This window comes from Miscanthus floridulus, chromosome 13 (assembly GCF_019320115.1).
Source record: "Miscanthus floridulus cultivar M001 chromosome 13, ASM1932011v1, whole genome shotgun sequence".
NCBI lineage: Eukaryota > Viridiplantae > Streptophyta > Magnoliopsida > Poales > Poaceae > Miscanthus > Miscanthus floridulus.
The window spans coordinates 41,208,235-41,227,221 of NC_089592.1; the positions used below are offsets into that span (position 1 = coordinate 41,208,235).

Here is an 18,987-nt window from a genome sequence, read left to right on the forward strand (position 1 = left end):
CTAGTTGAATAGTAGAAGACATAAGCTTACCCAAGTCCAAATTAGAGAACTTTAGTAATCCTCTCTATGCTCCTATTTATCCTAACCTTGTTGCTACCCTTAGTTAAGTTAGACTATAGTTAGTCTCACATGTTTCCCTATGGATACGATACTTGGAATACCTCTGGATGAAAGCTACAGCAGTATCCATGCGCTTGCGGATTTATCTGTGTGTTAAATATACCAACACCCTCCTTTTCCTTCTTGCCCTTCTCCATTGAGGATTTAGTCATCTTAGATTGTTGTAGAGGCCGCTTTGGGCTTCGCTATGCGGTGACTAGCAAATCAGTGGTACTACCAGCATAGCAACCTTTGTTATGGTTTAGCTCACTTGTGGTTTGATCCCACAATCTCCTCGCACTTCCATGTGGTAGAACTGTGGGTAAGGTCGCCTGGGGTGTTAGTTGTCAACATCTACTCATCCAAAACTAGAGCATGAATGTGTAAAGAATTTGAATGGCGAGAGGATATTCTATTATGCAAATTTTCAAGAACTGTGTTTCTTAATGGTTTTATGCACATACTAGAGGTGTTCCTGTTGGGTAAAACAATTACACAAGCATCAAAGTTTGAACACAAGACAAAGTTGCATTCATTTCATGACCGTACTGTACATGTCAGAGGGGGTATTTATAGGGACCCTAGTCTTTGTATTTTACACAGAATGACTATTTTACGCCTACCCTTTTCAACTACAAGGGTGAAGTGGTCTTTTTCCTATCCAAGCTTTCACTCTTTAGCTTTTGGTCTTCAACCTTATTGATGTTTTCGTATCTTGGACTTACTCGATTCTTACTACGTTTCTTTTCCAACTCCAAAATGTTAAGCGAAGTCAAATCTTTGTCTTCACTCAGTTTCATTTCTTTCTTATTTTTGGTGAAGACAAATTCCCTTCAGTGAAGACAAACTTCTTCCAGTGAAGTTAAATTTTAATCTTCGTTCTGCTTCTTTTTCCTGCAGGCAAACTTTGTTACGGAAATCACAATTTCAATTCCAAAGTTTCAGGGGTTGAGTTTTCGTGGCGAAGTTAAATCCCCAACAGCAGCCCCTCACTGGGCGAAGGCCTACTCCAAAGGTCTGAATCCCATGAAGTTTGGATTTAAAACAAAGACAGAAAATGCCATCCCGAACTTTGGAGTTGGCTATTTATAGCCATTACACTGTGAACAGTTGTTTCTTTGAATTGCAACGGTCGTTTTTGACCGACGAAAGCTGAATCGTCAGGTTTGACCCAAAGCCGCCTATATATACTTCGTTCACTCCCCCTGTTTTTGCTACTTCATCGAAGACGGGGAGGTGTTGCCAAAATTTTCTTTGAAGCGAAGTAAAAAAATTTAGCAAAGACAAAATCTTTTTTGAAGGCTTATTTCTCTTTAGAGGTGCAAATTTGACTAAGGTTAGTTTTTGATTTGTTTGTTTCTGTTTTCTTTCTTTCTTTTTGTTTATTATTTTATCTTGCTGAGATGTTTCTTTTTCTAGATGTCTAATCAAGAGAAGAATGCTTCTACAAATTCTCCAGTTGGATCTAACCAGTCTGATTTGGGTGAAGATTTATTAGATGTTTCTGCATCCGAGTCTGAGTTGGTTGGTGATGATACAAAGTCTTTGAAGTTTGGCCAAACTTTGATGGATGATAAGAGTTAGATTGGATGGTGACTAATCAGATGGTGGAGAGGGCATCTGTTCGTTTGCCTAGAAATGAAGTAGTTTCTTGATCCGAAACCTTATGAATGTGTGGTTTTTCGAGATCAATTTGCAGCTAGACTTCGTATGCTATGTCAAGATTTTTCTTGAAGAACTTTTGAAGGCATATAACATAGAAATGCATCATTTGACTCCTAACAGAATAGCGAAGATTGCTCTTTTTCTTTGGGCAGTGAAGTCTCAAGATGTAAACTTGGATATCAAGGCTTTTTGTGCTCTTCATGAGATGTATACTCAGTTTATGAGTAAGAATGTGTATGGGAAGACTATTATCAAGTACTTTGGTTGTTATAGTTTTAAACCTGCTCGAGGTGCTAAGCAAATTTCTCCAGCTTCTAAGAATAAATGGGTTGAAAATTGGTATTGGTATTGGCTTTACCATACAGTTCTAATAGGTTTACGAAAGGCATGAGTCAAGGAAGATTATGAAACACTATCCATTGGCTACAGATGGGGAAGAATGTTTTTGATTGCAAGCCTAAATTTCTGAGTACAAAGAATTCAAAGATTTGTGAGAAGGCTTACAAGTTGACTGCTAATCTGCAAAGTGCTCCTGATCTTTGCGAAGAATATATTGTAGCTTGAGTTTGGCTGTCAAGAAGGGTTGGAGTTTTATTCATTTTCATAAGAAAGTTATGAGGGGGAAGGATTATTTTTATCCTAACAAAGAAGCTTTTTGCCCGAAGAAGTATACAAGAGATGAAGATTTTGTTTCTGCTGTTGAAGTTAAGGTAGTTGAGATTCTAGGCAAATTTTTGAAGAAAGAGAACGATTTGATGGAAAAAAATCTTAGAAAATATTACAAGCGTTTGAATAGAATATTTACAATTGCCCAAATCAAATATGATGAAAGGCCTCCACCAGCATATACTCGTGCAGCGAAGTCGAGTGTAGAAAATGTTACAAAGAAGAAAAGAGCTAGTGGACAACATGCTAAGAGGACTAGCAAGAAAAAGAAGGTTTCAGCTTCTTTTGATTCAGAAAAGATTGCAGAAGATGAAGTTGATTTGGGTCCTGATGTTGATAGTCAAGAGGTTCTTAGTCAGCAAGCTCGTAATGATGAGGTGAGAATGATTAGTTTAGTTTTTAATTCTAGTGGTTTTGACTCCGCCAATGTTGACTCTGCTTGGTGACTATTTCTAGAATTTGGGGGCCACTTTGCATTCTGGTGAAGATGTTGGTGAGGCTAGTTTGTCTTTGCCTCCAAAAAATATTGGCGAAGACACTTTGCCTTCTTCCCTGGCTATTCCAGCTTCTTCTCCTATTCTTGATACTGGCGGTGCTGCTGATGCAACTTCTACTATTGATGTGCAAATGGAAGAAGGTGAGATTGAAACTATGGCTTCGCAGGAGACTGCTGGGCCATCTTCTCAAATATTTATTGCTGAAACTCTTCAAGGAACTGCAGGAGATGTTGGTGCTACTCTTCATGTGGTTCAAGATTCTGATTTGGGAGGTGGGCCTATGGAGACTGATGCTTCAAAAGTTAAGGCTCACAAGAGTAAGAGTACTACTACTGTTACCCTTGATTTTGATGATTTTGATGATGATGTATTTGACGAAGAGTCTAAAAATGGTCGGGCTTCTCATCTTATTGAGTCTACAATTGCTGTGAACAGTGGTGAAAATGTTGCGTGTCAACTTGAAAAGGGTGTTTCTGCGGGTAAGTTTGTTCTTTTTTATTTGTGTGTTGTTTGATTTGTGTTTTAAGTTTTTGTTCTTATTTTGAACTTTGTTTCTTTTTTGTGCAAAGGAATTTCTTCCTAGTCCTTTATCTCAGAAGGAGACTACTATTGACATTGGAAAGATGAAGGAGACTACTATTGACATTGGAAAGATGAAGGATGTGGCTCAGGAGCCTGCTACTCCTACCGAAGCCTTAGAAACAATTCCTGGTGGAGTTGACCCTAAGGCGTATAAAAGGTACATGGAGTACCGCCAAGCTTAAGGTTTGAATTTAGACACTTTTAAATTTGTTCGAATTGGCTTGGACAGACTTCACATTATGCCAAAGAAGTCAGAGCTAAAGTTGTCAAAGTATATTGATGATGCCTTTGTAGTTCCTAACGCTGAGGCTCAACTTGCTGGGAAATCTTCCGTTGAGTTGGCAAATGCTAGTGTTACCATGGTTTACAAGGTACATATGTTTTTGTTTGACTTCGTATGTTGATTTGGCTTCACGACTTAATATTTTATGGTGTTGAATTCTATAGACTACTCTTTTGCAAAGGAGGTTACGTAAATCTCTTGAAGAAGATGTGAATAATTTGGCACTTCGTGAAAAAGGTTTGCTTGAAGAGATTAAGTCTTTGAAATCTCAGCTTGCTGCTAAAGAAAAAGACAAAGTAGAAACAGTTGAAGCTCTCCTTAATAAGGAGTCAAGGTGTATCTCTGTTGAGGCCAAGCTTGAGACAAAGACCGAAGATTTTGATAATTTGAAGAACGATTTTGATAAGATTTTGAAGGAGAAAAATTACCTTGAGAAGAAGTTTGCTGAGAAAGATCACAATTTTCATGACAAGTGTAATCATCTATGTGAACTTTATAAGAATTGCAATGACAAGTTTGGTGCGAAGCCAGAAGATCCTTCCTAGGAGCTTGGGGAATTTGATCCATTCTTCGCTTGGTTGTGTTATCAATATGAGGATTTGACAACTATTATTTAGACTAGTGTTGATTTGAGTTGTGTGTACGCAACTCGTGCACTTTTCCATTTGATGAAAGAGGCAAAAGATCCTTTGAACAAGCAAATGCTAGATAAAGATTATAAGTTTCCTTCTGTGGAGTCATTGAGTCATGTTTCTTCTCGGACTCAATTGCTTTGCAAGAAGTATTTTAATCAATATTGGAATCTAGGTGGCAGAGAGAGTGCTTTCATGAAGGCAAAGAAGAAGATGGATAAGGTTAGATTGAAGTTTTTCCTCTTCTTTTGTTTACTTTTTCTTTCTCTTTATTTTATACTCTAATATTTTGTTTTCTTTTTTGCAGCAGCTTGAGAAGGAAATTGCTGCTGATGAAAAGGAGCAGAGGGAACAGGACAAACGTGAGGAAGAGAGTGCTAGAGATGATGATGTTGGTGGTCATCCATTTTAGTTGTCTTCGTAGCTAATTTTTAGATATTTAGTTGAGGGGTGAGGTTTTAAAAGACATTTGACATTTGTAAATATTGAACTGGGTAGGATGAAGTTGGTGTTATGCTGTTGTTAATGTGTAAGGACAACTTTGTCATTGAACCTTCGCTATGGTTGGAGTATGCAACTAGTGAGGCAAAACCTACATTTGATACATTTGTTGAACGTAAGCTGACGTAAGCGTTAAGTTATGATGTCTTTGTGTTTTTCTTTGCTGTTGTGATTATTTTGCTAATGATGTGTGTTGTTTTAGATTTGGAATCTAAAAATCTTATTGCTAAAAACAATAAATCTTGTTTGCCACATGTTGTTGACTTCAGCAATTTTTCCCAGGTAGTTGTTTGTTTTTTCCTTTTTCCTTTTTTATCATGATATTTGAATTGGATAAGTCAGGCTTTGACACTCTTATTTTTCTAGTCATCGTGCTCAAGTGCTTCACCAAGCTTTGTTTCTGAAGATTTTCTTTGCTGAAAAGTGGATCATGTTTTGGATAAAGTTGTTGAAGATTTAATTAGTTAAGCTGCAACTATTCTAGCTTCTGAAATTGACTAATTGTGACTTTTGTTGTAAACTTGTTTCCGAGTGTTTGTAATATGTAATGAATGATTCTATTCTCATCAAATGATACTCTTCGGCTTTTGTTGTTTTTGCTATACTTGAGACTTTAGGGGAATAGTTTCTCATTTATATTTGATGAGAATTTACAATAGAGACTGCCTCGTTAAAAAACCACTCACCCTGTGAAGGGCTTCCCTAGAGTGGAAAAAGAGTGCAGCTCATTTACATTTGAATTGAAACTTTAGAATGTAAAACAACTATTCTACTTCTAGAGCAAAACTTGTAATGAAAAAGATGAAAGTTTAAGGGTAGTATCTTCACAGTGCTTCAATGTTCGAGGTGTGGTCAATCTCTTTCCCATTCATATCTACCAATTGGAATGATCCCAACTTATTTGTTCTTGTGATGAAATAATGGACTTCCCATTTTTGTTGGAACTTTCTGATTGTATCTTTGTTTCTTTTCTTTTCAGAACAAAGTCTCCTGGTGAGAGTTGCTTTGACTTTACTTTTTTGTTATACCAATTCTTTGTTTCTTTTTGGTATTTCTCAAGATTTTGGATTGCTTTCATCCTTTCTTCTTTGAGTAGGTCTTTGCTTGTTATCTGCTCTTCTTCTTCAATAATTTGCACATTGGTTCTTGGTCCTTGAAACTTTATTTCTTCAAGTGTCATTGCTCCTTCTCCATATAACAGCTTGAATGGTGTGATGTTTGTTGATCTTGAAATAGTTGTATTGTGTGCCCAAACAACTTTAGGTAATTCATCGGCCCATTTTCCCTTAGGAAGCCCTACTAGTCATTTTGAAATAGCCGTACATATGATTCCATTTGCTCTTTTGATTGCACCATCTGATTGTGGGTGTCTGACTGAAGCAAAACATAATTGGATTCCCATGTTTTGACAATAATTTCTAAAATCTTGACTGTCAAATTGAGTTCCATTATCTACTGTAATGTGTTTCGGAACTCCAAAACGGCATATGATGTTCTGCCATAGAAATTTCTTCATTGTGAAGGAAGACATATTTGTTACTGGCTTGGCTTCGATCCACTTTATGAAATATTCTACTACCACTACTACATATTCAAAAATTCCTTGAGATGGAGGCAACTTGCCTATTATGTCATTTCCCCATTTTACGAGTAGCCAGGTTGGTTCTATTGTTTGTAAGCTTGTTGCTGGGGCTCTTATTTTGCTAGCGGACATTTGATAATTGTGACAACATTTGACTATTTCTTTGCTATCGCTTTGGCTGAGGGCCACTAAAATCCTTGTCGGAATGCTTTTCCCTACCATGGCTCTTGCTCCTGGATGTGTGCCACAAATCCCTTCATGTATTTCTGATAGCAATTATTTTCCTTCTTCTGCTGATATGCATTTGAGAAGTGGTTCACAAATTCCTTACTTGTACAATTGATTGTTGATGATTTTGTAATTTCTTGTCCTATGGTTCATTCTGACTTTGTTAACTTTGTCCTCTGGTTCATAATGTCCATGAAGGTATGCCATGATTGGTGCTCTTCGGTCTTCACTTTGTATTATATGAACTTCTCTTGGAACTTCTTGCTTTGCTTTGATAGAGGCATGAGTTAATACTTGGAAGAAGACATCTTGAGGTAAACTTGTATTTTGAGCTGTAGCTTTTGCTATTTCATCAGCATCTAAGTTGTCTGTTCTTGAGATATTTTTGACTGTGAAGCCTTCAAAGTATTTCTCTTATTCTCTTAAAAATTGCAGGTATTTTGCTAGCTCAGGATCTCTTGCCTTGTAATCTTTTTCGATGTGTCCAGTCATGACGTGTGAATCTGTTTTGATTACTGGTCTTTGGATTCCCATTGCTCTTGCTTTTTGGAGTCCGAGTAAAATGGCTTCGTATTCAGCAATATTGTTGGCGCATTGAAATTCAAGTCTTGCAGCGTATCTCATTTTGACCCCTGAGGGTGATGTGATTATTGCTGCTACACCAGCCCCTGCGAAGCCCCATGCTACATCGCAATATATTATCCAGTCTGGTTGTTTTTTGTCTTCGCTTTGATTTTGAGATGGAGTCCAATCTGCCAAGACTTGAGATTTTACTGATGTTCTTTTTTTGAATTCAATGTAGTGCTGAGATAGTTCTGCTGCCCATTTTCCCAATCTTCCATATGATCTGCAACTTTGCAAAACTTCTTTTATAGGATAATTTATTGGTACTCTAATTTTGTGAGCTTAGAAATAGTGCTTCAATTTTCTTGTTGCAGTTAAAACTGTATAAGCTATTTTCTCAATCTCCGAGTAATAGATTTTTGAGCCAGATAAAGCCTTTGAAACAAATTAGACTGGGACTTGTCTTTTTGTGTGTTCATTTTCTTGTTCTTCAACTAAGGCTGCACTTACTGTACTTTTTGTTGCTAAAACATATAGGAGCAATTCAGCCCCTGGGGTTGCTAAAACATAAGGCTGCACTTACTTTACAACATGTATTTGGCTTTAACAAGTAACTTCTTATTTCTTCGAATATATGTTGTTGCGAAGGTCCCCATGCGAAGTCTCTTTTTGTTCCTTTGAGTGCTTGAAATATCGGCAGACTTCTCTCTGCTGATTTTGTAATGAACCTGTTTAAGGTGGCAAGTCTTCCTGTCAATTTTTGGACGTCCTTTATTTTTTTAGGAACTTTCATGTTCAAGATTGCATGGACTTTGTCTGGGTTTGGATTGATTCCTTTTGTTGATACGATGCAACATAGAATTTTTCCATTTTGGACTCTGAAGGTGCACTTTTTTGGATTCAACTTTAAATTTGCTTCCCTGAGATTTGTAAATGTTTATTGGATGTAGCACCCGGTTTTAAGAACAAAACTAGATACACACCATATGTGAGCCCAGGAAGTCAAATTTCACATATAGCTACAAATAAGGGTAATATCAAAAGACAATGCTTAAATACATAGCGTATTAGTATAAAGAATATAACCTCAGAGTATAGACAGTGGAAAGACCACTCCGTTCTTTAGGCGAAGACTCCAAATCCATAGAGGCAACTAACTAGTTGATTACAAGCCTAATTCCTCCAAACTCTAGCAATCTGGTACCCATCCGGGTTTTTTCCAAAGATTTTGATACCTATCGTCCTTATTCTAAATATCTCGTCAAACTAATTCTAAGATTTTGACAAATACTTCCACCATCCTCTGGTATCTCCAATCACTAGGTCACTTTTCAAATAATACCAATTTTCTTCCTTAAAATACTTATCTTCCAATAGAGCCTGATGAATCTCTTAGTTAGAAGGAAATTCTACTACCAACCTTCAAAACATTAATAATTCCGATCAAGTTACTTGAACTTGGAATAAAATTCTTAGTCCTTGGTGTCACCCGAACCTTCTTAGCACAATTCTCTATTGCTAAGGGCATCGGCCATGACGTTGCTTCTCCAAGTGATAGCACTTTTCCAAGTCGTAGTCAATTTCATTCCAATGAGGATATCACAAGCTTAAGACCAACTTAGTGAAGATGTCCTATAGATTCTTGTGACCCTCCTATATGTCACTTTTACTTCCAAGAAGATATTACTTCCATGCTCCATAATAGATAACTCCAGATGCACATTGGGTAGTTCAACTCACACTTCCTTAGTTGACTTAATGAACAAGGTACTACATTTTTCTTCTTGCATAAGGACACATCCCACATCTTGATAAGGTGCATCAATGTAGATATGAAACTCTTGTCCGGATCTAGCAAAGCTAATTCTTAGGTTTTACTCCAACCTCTTCTTGGACTCCTTCATACCTTTACCTGAAGTTTCTTTATCCAAACTAACTTGAAAGCTTCTCCAGTAACTCTATCAAAATCTTGATGATCTTGGATAAATCTCTCTTGAACCTCTAACCAAACCTCATTGACACTCTGAACTTCGTTCACATCCTTGGGTACCACCACGCTTCTGCTGCGCAACTAGAACGTAGGATACTTCAACGTGCAAATTCTTCAACTTGGCTACCCCCTTAAAAAAGATATAAACTAGGGGACACTAAGCACAGCTTGCACATTCTTTTAGATGAGCTAACTAGTATGAAGTCATTCTGACATCCCGATGGTACTCTTGTATATGGGTAAGGACAAAAAATCTGAAATTCCTCGCGAGCAGAAAAACAGCAGCACAGTAAAACAGTTGTAACTCCCATTATTTTAATCCAATGAAGTTGTAGCTTCTACTGTTGGAAAGCTTATAAAATTCTTCACAACTTTCTTATAGAACACTTTTCCAAATTCTGCAGTTAACTTGATCGAAAATAGTGCACAACAGAACTGTTTCGGGTTCCTAACAGTACAGATGCATCGCTTTGTGGTTTTCGTATTTCCACAAACAAAATAACTATCAAGCTGATTCTTGCGCTAAGAGAAAGATATTGAAGTCTACTATTGTCCAGAATTTTCTCATGATTTTTGGTCATCGAAGATTAGAGATATAAGCCGAAGAGTGCAAACTGCTCCAAAAAGACAGGATAGGGGAAACAGAAGAAAATCACATCCCAACTATTTATTTCACTAATCCTTATACCCTAGGCCTATAAACTAAATGAAATTGTGGGAACACCCAATAAGATCAATGCAATCATTACAAAGATTCAAAACATTCATAAGCACAATGACAAATCAACAAGCAATAAAGATGCACAATTCAATCACTGACTCAACTTGCGATACTATCGTTTTTATTACATAAAGGGCACCAACTCCTATTCCTTAAACTTGGTGCGGTTACATGAGCATCTAGGGTAGCATCTCTTGCATGGGAGTGAGAGCGACACATCATCCACTTCATCCAATTCATCATGGGCTTCCTTCATGTTGCATGTCACTTATCACTTACGGGTGGTAGTCCGGTAGTAGTCTTGGCTATTTCCATGGTGTAACTATTGATTCTTCTGTGGACAAGATTTAATATAATGTCCTTCCTATTGGCAATGATAACACTTTCTCTTAGCTGGATCTTTCATGATGTCATACTCCATAGAATTGTTGCTTAGAGTATTGTCAGCTTGCTGACTCTGAAGGTTCATCTTTGTTTGACTTGACCGCTTGTTAGCTCGCTTGATTTTTCAGGGTTGAAACTCCTTATAGGTGATCGTCCACCCATCTATGCATACCTCTGGTGGAAAGAGTGGAGTAGTCTTAGCTCGAGAAACTTCTGAGTCTTTAGAGTCTGAGTTTATCTAACTATGGGTTGGAGCTGGTTGTGGCAACATGGTAGAACTCAAATGTTGATTGCTTCCCAATTCTAGCTCCAATGAGACTACCTTCCTCTTCTTATCCACATTAGCTTCACAACTTGGATTCACCTTGACTTCCCTCTTATTAGATTTGTCCTGAAGACATGGAAAACCATAATGTCTATAGCACTGACATGGATCCTGACTTCCGAGAGTCTTGCTATGAACACCTTCATTAGACTTCATCTTCTTCCAAGCTTCTGCCACTTGTCTCTTCACTAGTCCCTTTGATATGTTGGTTTGTCCTTGTGGCAAGAACAGTGGAGAACTCCCATATTAAGCCATTCCTTCAAGTACTTGTTGTTGCATAGCTACAAGCCTCTCCTTAGTCGAATGCACTTACGGACAACGTAGCTTGGTCCTCCTGACCTTTGATGCTGGTGAGCTCCGCATTACGTCCCATCTATATAGACGAAGAGAGAAGATTCAGAATAGAGACAAAGTTTTCATAATAGAATAGAGGCCGAAGTGAGCATAACTTTTAGCAAATAACAAGGTTGGCGAGAAAGCAAAAACTAAGCAGAGATGAGAGCATGCTAAAACGTCTAGTTCTATCTAGGCTTGCGTCCTACAGTCAGCATTGCTCTGATACCACTTTGTAGCACCCAGTTTTAAGAACAAAACCAGATACACACAATATGTGAGCCTAGGAAGTCAAATCTCACATATAGCTACAAATAAGGGTAATATCAAAAGACAATGCTTAAATACATAACGTATTAGTATAAAGAATATAACCTCAGAGTATAGACAGCGGAAAGACCACTCTGTTCTTCAGGCGAAGACTCCAAATCCATAGGGACAACTGACTGGTTGATCACTAAGCCTAATTCCTCCAAACTCTAGCAATCTGGTACCCATCCGGGATTTTTCCAAAGATTTAAAAAGTAAAGCAAGCGTAAGTACATGTCGTACTCAACAAATATAACATGGGGTTCATGAGGCTCAAAAGGATGACACTGGTTTAACTGCGATTAGCTTTTAATGAGTCATCTTTAAGCAATTGAGTTGCAACAAGTTTATCAGAAGCCCATAAACACATGATCAGGTAAACATGAATAATGAATAGCATAAACAGTAATCATTAATGAGCATCTTTTTCATCAGTATCATCTGTGTTCATCTATTCCGTAAATGTTCCAAGGCCGCTCGTGACCGTGAGCACGGCTGATATACCAGTTTTACACTCTGCAGAGGTTGTACACTTTCACTGTGAGTCGTGATTTACCCTTTCGCCCGAGGTGATCAGCCTCTTGACCCACTACCAAGGAAGGTCGGTAGGGTTCACTATGAAGCCTTTCAAAGGTTCGTCTAACATGTTAGGGCCATTAGATTCACTCGGCAAATAGATATAGGAACCCCCCCTGTCAAATGGCACAATTCCCTCACGGCTATACACATAAGAGTAGAGGCTGTCCTATACCTAATTCGTCAAGCCATTCTTATGCCAATAAAGGTAACCACTAACAAGCTAGAAAAGGTCCTCATACTGAGCTAAAGCCAGAGCCATGTAGCCCTCATAGCTATACTGTAAGTCCCGGATGATGTCATATTTTAATGTTTATTGCATATACCATTAGTCAAGTTATAAGATCATGGTTTAATTGTGCACTAGCAAAGCTACCCAAATGCATAACCCATAGGTAACAAGGTAAAAGTTCAATTCTAGGGAATCCCTATGAAGGCGACACATGCAACATGAATTTAATGAATTAAAGTGAATAGGAAACAAGGATGATCCCATGCTATACTTGCCTTAAAACATCGATCCTTCGGTAAGCTTTAATCTTCAACGCTCTTCTTCTTCTTCTTGATCACCACGTATATCTCACTGACTGAACTTAATCATAAAGCACCACACAAGCATCTAGGCAATCATACACAAAGCAAACAATAGATCTAAATTAGAATAGTACACCAATCATAGAAAAATAAGTAAAAGAGTTTGAAACATGATTCTACGCATCGCTACGAACACACAGTCGCAAGAAGCACTCTAATCGGTGCTACGGTTGAAAAGATATATCTACTGATAGATTTGCTTTATACGTGGAAAAGAAAACTATAGGTTTCATTTATTTTAACTATATAGAGGCTTATATAAATTGAATTAAATCAAATTTAGATTTGAATTATAAAACTAAAGTAAAACAAATCATATTTTATCCATAAAATCTAGTTGCGTAATTATTAATCAAGATATGATTTAAACCATGAAATTTCAGAAATAGTAATATGGTAAACACTGTTACTAACAGTGTAGATCTTGTTGCTATGAATCTAACGCAACTTGAATGGGCTTAAATGGAGCCAAAACGCAAAAGATATGAATTAAACAAGATTTCCTTTATTAAAATAATAGATTAAATCTAACCTCGAATTTTAAAAGTTGAAAACTTATCTAACAGTAGTATGAGCATGTAGATTATGAAATTATGAACCTAACGCAATATGAATGGATCAAATCGGAGTTAAAACAGAGAAGTTCTGGCTAAAACAAAATCAGTGGCAAAACTATAAATAAGTGAAAACGTATTTTGGATTTAAACCTAAGAAACTACGCTTTCCAAGGAAGAAAACGTAATATGGAAAGACGCTTTGGACTACGGGTTAAGATTTAGATAGTTATAAGGTGGTTTTTGTAAAACATCCAATGAAGGGGTATCTTTGCTATTGGGCTGTCGGATTTGATTTGGCCGGCTGTGATGGTAGCGGGTGGTGTAGGTGGCCGACGGCGAGTTCATATGCGGCGACGCCATGGTCGGAGCGGCGGCGCTCGGCAAACTTGAGCCTATGGTTCATGGTTTTTCGAACGGGAAGGTCCAGGAGAGAGAGGAGAGGGTGGGGAACGCACCTAGGGCTACCTTGGCGGCAGAGAAGGAACAAGGTGGCCGCTGTACTCCACGAGGTGGATGGTGGATCCCCTTCGGTGACTAAGGCTCAGAGGCAAGACAATAGCTAGCTCTGAGGGGGTATAGGGAGGCGGAGCGATGTGGCCGGCTATTTATGAGATGCAGGGCTATCTTGGGAGGCACGACACAAAGCAGGGCGGGGCGAGCGTGGACTCCCGGGTGGCAGCGGCGGAGTCTAGGCGGGACATGAGTTCGGGAAGGGGATGGAGCTGATAGACAGGGCCACAATGTCAGCGACATAGGGTGTGGGTCTGGTTGTCAGTGAGCCATCATGAGGGAGAGGGGAGACAGCGTGGGCGTGTGCTTGCTGGGCCACGGGGTTGGGCTGCAAGAGCGGCCAAGCGGGAGGGGAGGAGTCTGGGCCGGCCAGCTACGATGGTGGGCTACGGGTGAATGAGAGAGATGGGAGCGGCTTGCTAGTGCGAGGAGAGAAGAGAAGGGAGTGGGCCTAGGCTACAGCTTGGGCTGAGGCCGAGTAAGAGAGAAAGGGAGAAGGGAGAGGAAAGGAGCGCCTGGGCCGACTGCTGGGCCGAATGGAGAGAAAAATATTTTTCCTTTTTATTTTGTTTTCAAAACCAAATTCAAACATGACTAAAGTCAAATTCAAATGGGGTTTCAAACACACTTTTCAATTCAAACAAAATGAACAATTTTGGTAAGTTTTCTGAAAATAAATTTTACACCTTTTTAAATTCTTTTATTTTCTAATTCTCTTTTCTTTTATTTCAAATCAACTCAAGCCATTTTGAATTTTATTCAAAATCACTCAATCAACAAATCAAATGTACCGGCATGAATGCACAAACATGTTGCTAAACCGTATGATAAATTTTAATTTAATGAAAATTTTTATTTCCCTATGTTTTCATGTGCAAAAAAAATTCAAAATTACCACCATTTACACCTATTTCCAAAAGAGCAAATTTTAGGGTGTTACATTGGAGGTCTTCGATGTGATCTCCTCTTTTCTTGCTTTTGAATACTATGGCATCAACATAGGTGAGTAGATTTTTGCCAATTTGTTCAGTGTAGCACTGTTGAAGTCATTCTAACAAATGTTGTGCCAGTATTGCGAAGCCCCTCTGCCATTCTTACAAAACAATAGGTCCCGAATGGGGTGATAAAACTTGTGAATTCTTCGTCTTCTTTCTCATCCAAATTTGATGATAGCCGAAAAAACAATCCAAGAAACTTAGCATTTCACTTCCGGCTACTTGATCAACTAATTTGTCAATTCTTGGTAGTGGGAAATTGTCTTTTGGGCATGCTTTATTTATATATGTGAAATCGATGCACATTCGCCATTTCCCATTCTTCTTCCTGACCATGACGATATTTTCGAGCCAAGTTGTGAATTGAACTTCTCTTATAGCTTTTGCATCAAGCAATCTTTGGACTTCTGCTATGGTAGCTTGAACTCTATCATCGGCTAGTTTTCTCAACTTTTGCTTTTTTGGTCTATCTTTTGGATCGATGTCTAGTTTGTGTTCAATTATGTCTCTACTGACTCCTCCTAAGTCATTGGATGACTAAGCAAATACATCTTTGTTGCTTTGAAGAAATTCCATAAGTTTGTCTTCTTCTTCTTGAGAAAGTTTGGTACCAATGATGACTTGTTTGTCTGGGACTAATGGATCGAGAGATACTCTTTTTGTCTCTTCACAAGCTTGAGCTTTTGGTTAAGGCATTGCATTTTCTATTTCTTCTTTTTCTTCTTCTTCAGTGATTGCATGAACATTCTTTTGTCCTGGAGTGTATTCTTTTTCAATGTTTCTTGCCTTAGTTTGGTCTCCATATACTGTGATTACTCCATTTATTGCTGGCATTTTCATACATAAATATGAGTAACTTATGACTACTTCAAATGCATTTAAAGTTCCTCTTCTGAAGAGTGCATTGTATGGATTGTACATGTCAACCACATCAAATGCAATTTGCTCTGTTCATTGCATTGCTTACTGTTCCAAAACAAATTGGCAAAATTATTCTTCCAATTGAGTGGATCTTTTCCCTCCGAAGCCATAAAGTGGATGCTCAGCTCTTCCTAACATTTTGCAATCAATTTTCATGGCATCAATTGTTGATGTGGATATAATGTCAGCGGAGCTGCCTCCATCAACCTATATTTTAGAGACTACCCATCCATCAATGTTTGCTTCGATTACCATAGAATCCCTATGTGGGTAATCTTTCAACTGAAGGTCTTCTTTTGAAAATGTGATTGGCAGATGAGACCATCTTGTTTTCTTATATGGGCCTTCCATTAAAATTGAATTTACTCTTCGGAAATACTTTCTTCTTTGACTATTATTTTAATGGTCCATGCTATTTCCTCCTATGATTGTCAATATTCTTCCTCTGTTTGGGATGATTACATTATTGTTCACCGCTGAAACTGATGGGGAGTTATTCTCTTGCTTGGCTTGGCTGTTTTGTGGGTTGTTGTTCGCAACTGAAGCTTCGGGTTGTGCTGATTGAACATTGGATTGCCTCCATTGATTTTGCATGGGATGATAGATTGCTAGTGGCTGATAGCTGTATGCAGGAGGTGGCCCTGGAAGTAACGCTTGGGCATGTCCATAATGCATTGGGTAATAAGTTTGATGAGAACTTTGTTGTTCTTACCCCACATGTTTGACAACTTTTGATTGACTTGGTGCCATGTTTTCTTCTTGGGCTTCTTCGATGCTTTTCTTTTGGGACACATTTTAGATGTATGTCCAGCCCGTTTGCATGAATAATGCAGTACATATCGTTAGGTTTTAAAGGTGCTCTTCCTCTTCCTCTTCCTCCTCTTCCTCTTGTGCCAAAGCCTCCTCTTTCAAATGTTCTTTCATTGAATTGACTTCGCTGGTTATATTGGTTTTGGTGGGCATAATCACTTTTAGCTGTTAAATTGTTGTCATTCTCAATTTGATTGACTTGATTATGCGATGTAAATGGTCTTCACTCATAGTTGTTTGGTCTTTGAGGATGGAAGTTGTTGTTGCTTTGCTTGATTTGAGCCTTGAAGTTGTTTTCTTCTTCGATTCTTTTTCTATAATCATATTCTGACTTGTAATATTTTTGAATGACTTTGTAAAGCTCAGCATCTGTACTTGTTTTTTTGTGAGCAAGATGAGAAGCACATTGGCCTACTCAAAGTCCTTTAATTGCAGCTATTATCACCACTTCGTCTGGGATGTTTGGAATTTGTGCCTTGATTTTGATGAATCTTTTGAAATATTGGCTTAGGGGTTCTTTAATTTGCTACTTGTAATTGAAAAGATCTATATCTATAAGACCAGCTGTCTAGAATCCTTGAAAGTCAACAAGTAAGTTTGCTTTGAGTTGATCCCATGAGTGTATGGATCTTGCTTTTAGCGAAGAGTACCATTATTGTGCTAGTCCTTTTACTACAATGACAAGTGATTTTGCCAACGTGGTTTCAACACCTCCTTGTTGGCGGTCCTTAATGACCAAATCCGACCACCAATTAAGACGTAAAAAGGGGAGAAATTAACAAACTTAAACACATATGCATTTACCACTAACCTAGTTCCACTTGTATTTAGAAGATTATTGTTTTTGTAGGACATATACACAAATACATGGGAGAATACACTAAAAGGCGCTTTCCAACATTGAATTGCACAAAGAATAAATAGAAAGGTCCATCAATTTAAGATATCTGCGCAGAATACCACCTAAGGTGCAGCCCAGGAGCACTCACCGATCCACCATGTGAAGGCGGTGGTGATGGGAGCCAGTCAAGGGCCGGCCGCCCCCTGGGGTCAGTCTCCCCCACCTGGCGCCACTCGTCCTCTCCTTCATGTGGCGGTTGCATGCCTCCATGCAGAAGGTGGTGGTGCATGGGCTTCATGCCAGGAATAGCCATAGCACCGCCTCTCCTTCATGTATAAATAGAGGGGCAACTCCCCTCTACAACACACTTGGGAAGCACACAACACAAGATACACAATGTAGCAAGAAGAGGAGGAGCTCCACTTTCATTTCTTAGCTCTTTGGCTTAGTTTAGGGAGTGAGTGAGGAAGGAAAAGAGATGGAGAAGTACCGGAATTGTCGGCTACCTCCATTTGTGTACTTGGGGCCCTTGTACACATAGTGGAAGGAATGCTGTGAATGTTGGCTCCCTCTTCACTTGTACCTCGGTGAATCTAGTACTATTTGGAGTGCAATGGTTCACGTTTATCTTCGGTCGTGAGTTCTACTTTAAGTTAGTCTTGTTTACTATTTACTTGTGGGTTCATCGTACATTCTCATAGTGGATACTCTAGTAGAGGGCTCCTGATAAAGATGGATAACCCCGTACGGCATTAGAGTAGTAGTTGATAGCATAGACGTGGTGTCTAGGCTAGAGGCTACCTTCATTTACCTTGTTCCCCACGGTTGAGGGGTAGGCGGCAGTTGGTGATAGCCCTGTCCATCCCTCGTATTCCACCACGTTTAGGTTCAATGTAGGCTATAGGACGGCCTCGCCTGGCAGACCAGGTGTGATCCGGTGCCCGAAGTAAGTATATAGTGGCAAAGCTATCTTAGCTTAGGGTCTCTACAACTAGAAAACCTCGCTACCCGAGCTATCTTTCCTCTTGTTATCTTAGGTGAACCAGTTAAGATATTGTTACATATCCACTCCCTGAGGAAATATGATACCCTAAATACTTCTTGGTGAAATGCTACAACGGTAATTCCGTGCGCTTGCGGATTATTTTTGTATGCGTTAAGAAATACCAACAAGCATTTCTAGTGCCGTTGCCGGGGAATAGTTGTCGTAATTATCTCTGAACCTAGTTCACCCGTATATCCTTATGTTTTATATTTCCTTTCAAAAAATGTTATTCCTTCTATTCTTTTTCACCATGTAGCCCTTCCATTCAATATATATATATCTTTCTGCTCCTTAGGACGAGTTCTTAGAGCCACCACCTTCGAAGCCAATCATAGCTTCTGGCTATAAACTCCATCCTAGCTTTGGCGGTCAAGCTTATGACCATAAACTAAGCATGCCGGGAGATACCTCAGATTATCATAAAAAAACACACACGCACAACTTTTTCTTATCAATAACAGCAATATCATGTTTTCAAGTTAGTATGCACCTTCGGGTATTCTTGTTTGCTAACCATGATAGGTTAAGATCAAGAAGGACAGGGGACATATGATGCTCAAAATCATGGGAGCTGCATCGATTACATACCATGATGACCTTTGGTGATGTGACACACTCAAAAGGAGACCCCAACACTACACACTTGATTTTCACAAAAGTTCAAGTGTGGGGGAGAATGGTGAGAGTCTCACCAAAAGGCCATCTTGGTTAAAAAGAAAAAAATGATGTTAGTCCTGCCTCGCTAAAGAGTATTATAATAAAACAAGACAATCATCA

General features: G+C 38.7%; 1 protein-coding gene across 1 annotated transcript; it reads left to right on the forward strand.

Moving 5' to 3' along the window:
* Positions 1 to 2,378: 2,378 nt before the first annotated feature.
* Positions 2,379 to 5,922, forward strand: LOC136499757 (uncharacterized). Its single transcript, XM_066495295.1, has 10 exons — positions 2,379 to 2,807; positions 2,887 to 3,372; positions 3,497 to 3,666; positions 3,739 to 3,880; positions 3,957 to 4,266; positions 4,600 to 4,646; positions 4,732 to 4,815; positions 4,923 to 5,040; positions 5,128 to 5,207; positions 5,905 to 5,922. Exons 1-10 carry the CDS (start codon positions 2,379 to 2,381, stop codon positions 5,920 to 5,922), a joined length of 1,884 nt encoding a protein of 627 aa, XP_066351392.1.
* The last annotated feature ends 13,065 nt before the right edge of the window (positions 5,923 to 18,987 follow it).

What these genes read in the sequence shown, in the direction of transcription:
- LOC136499757 (XM_066495295.1), top strand. Translation starts at nt 2,379, where the DNA reads ATGAGGGGGAAGGATTATTTTTATCCTAACAAAGAAGCTTTTTGCCCG. An exon ending in CAAAGAAGAAGATGGATAAG is followed by an intron (nt 4,647 to 4,731) that starts GTTAGATTGAAG and finishes TCTTTTTTGCAG; the next exon opens with CAGCTTGAGAAGGAAATTGC. An exon ending in AGAGTGCTAGAGATGATGAT is followed by an intron (nt 4,816 to 4,922) that starts GTTGGTGGTCAT and finishes TGAACTGGGTAG; the next exon opens with GATGAAGTTGGTGTTATGCT.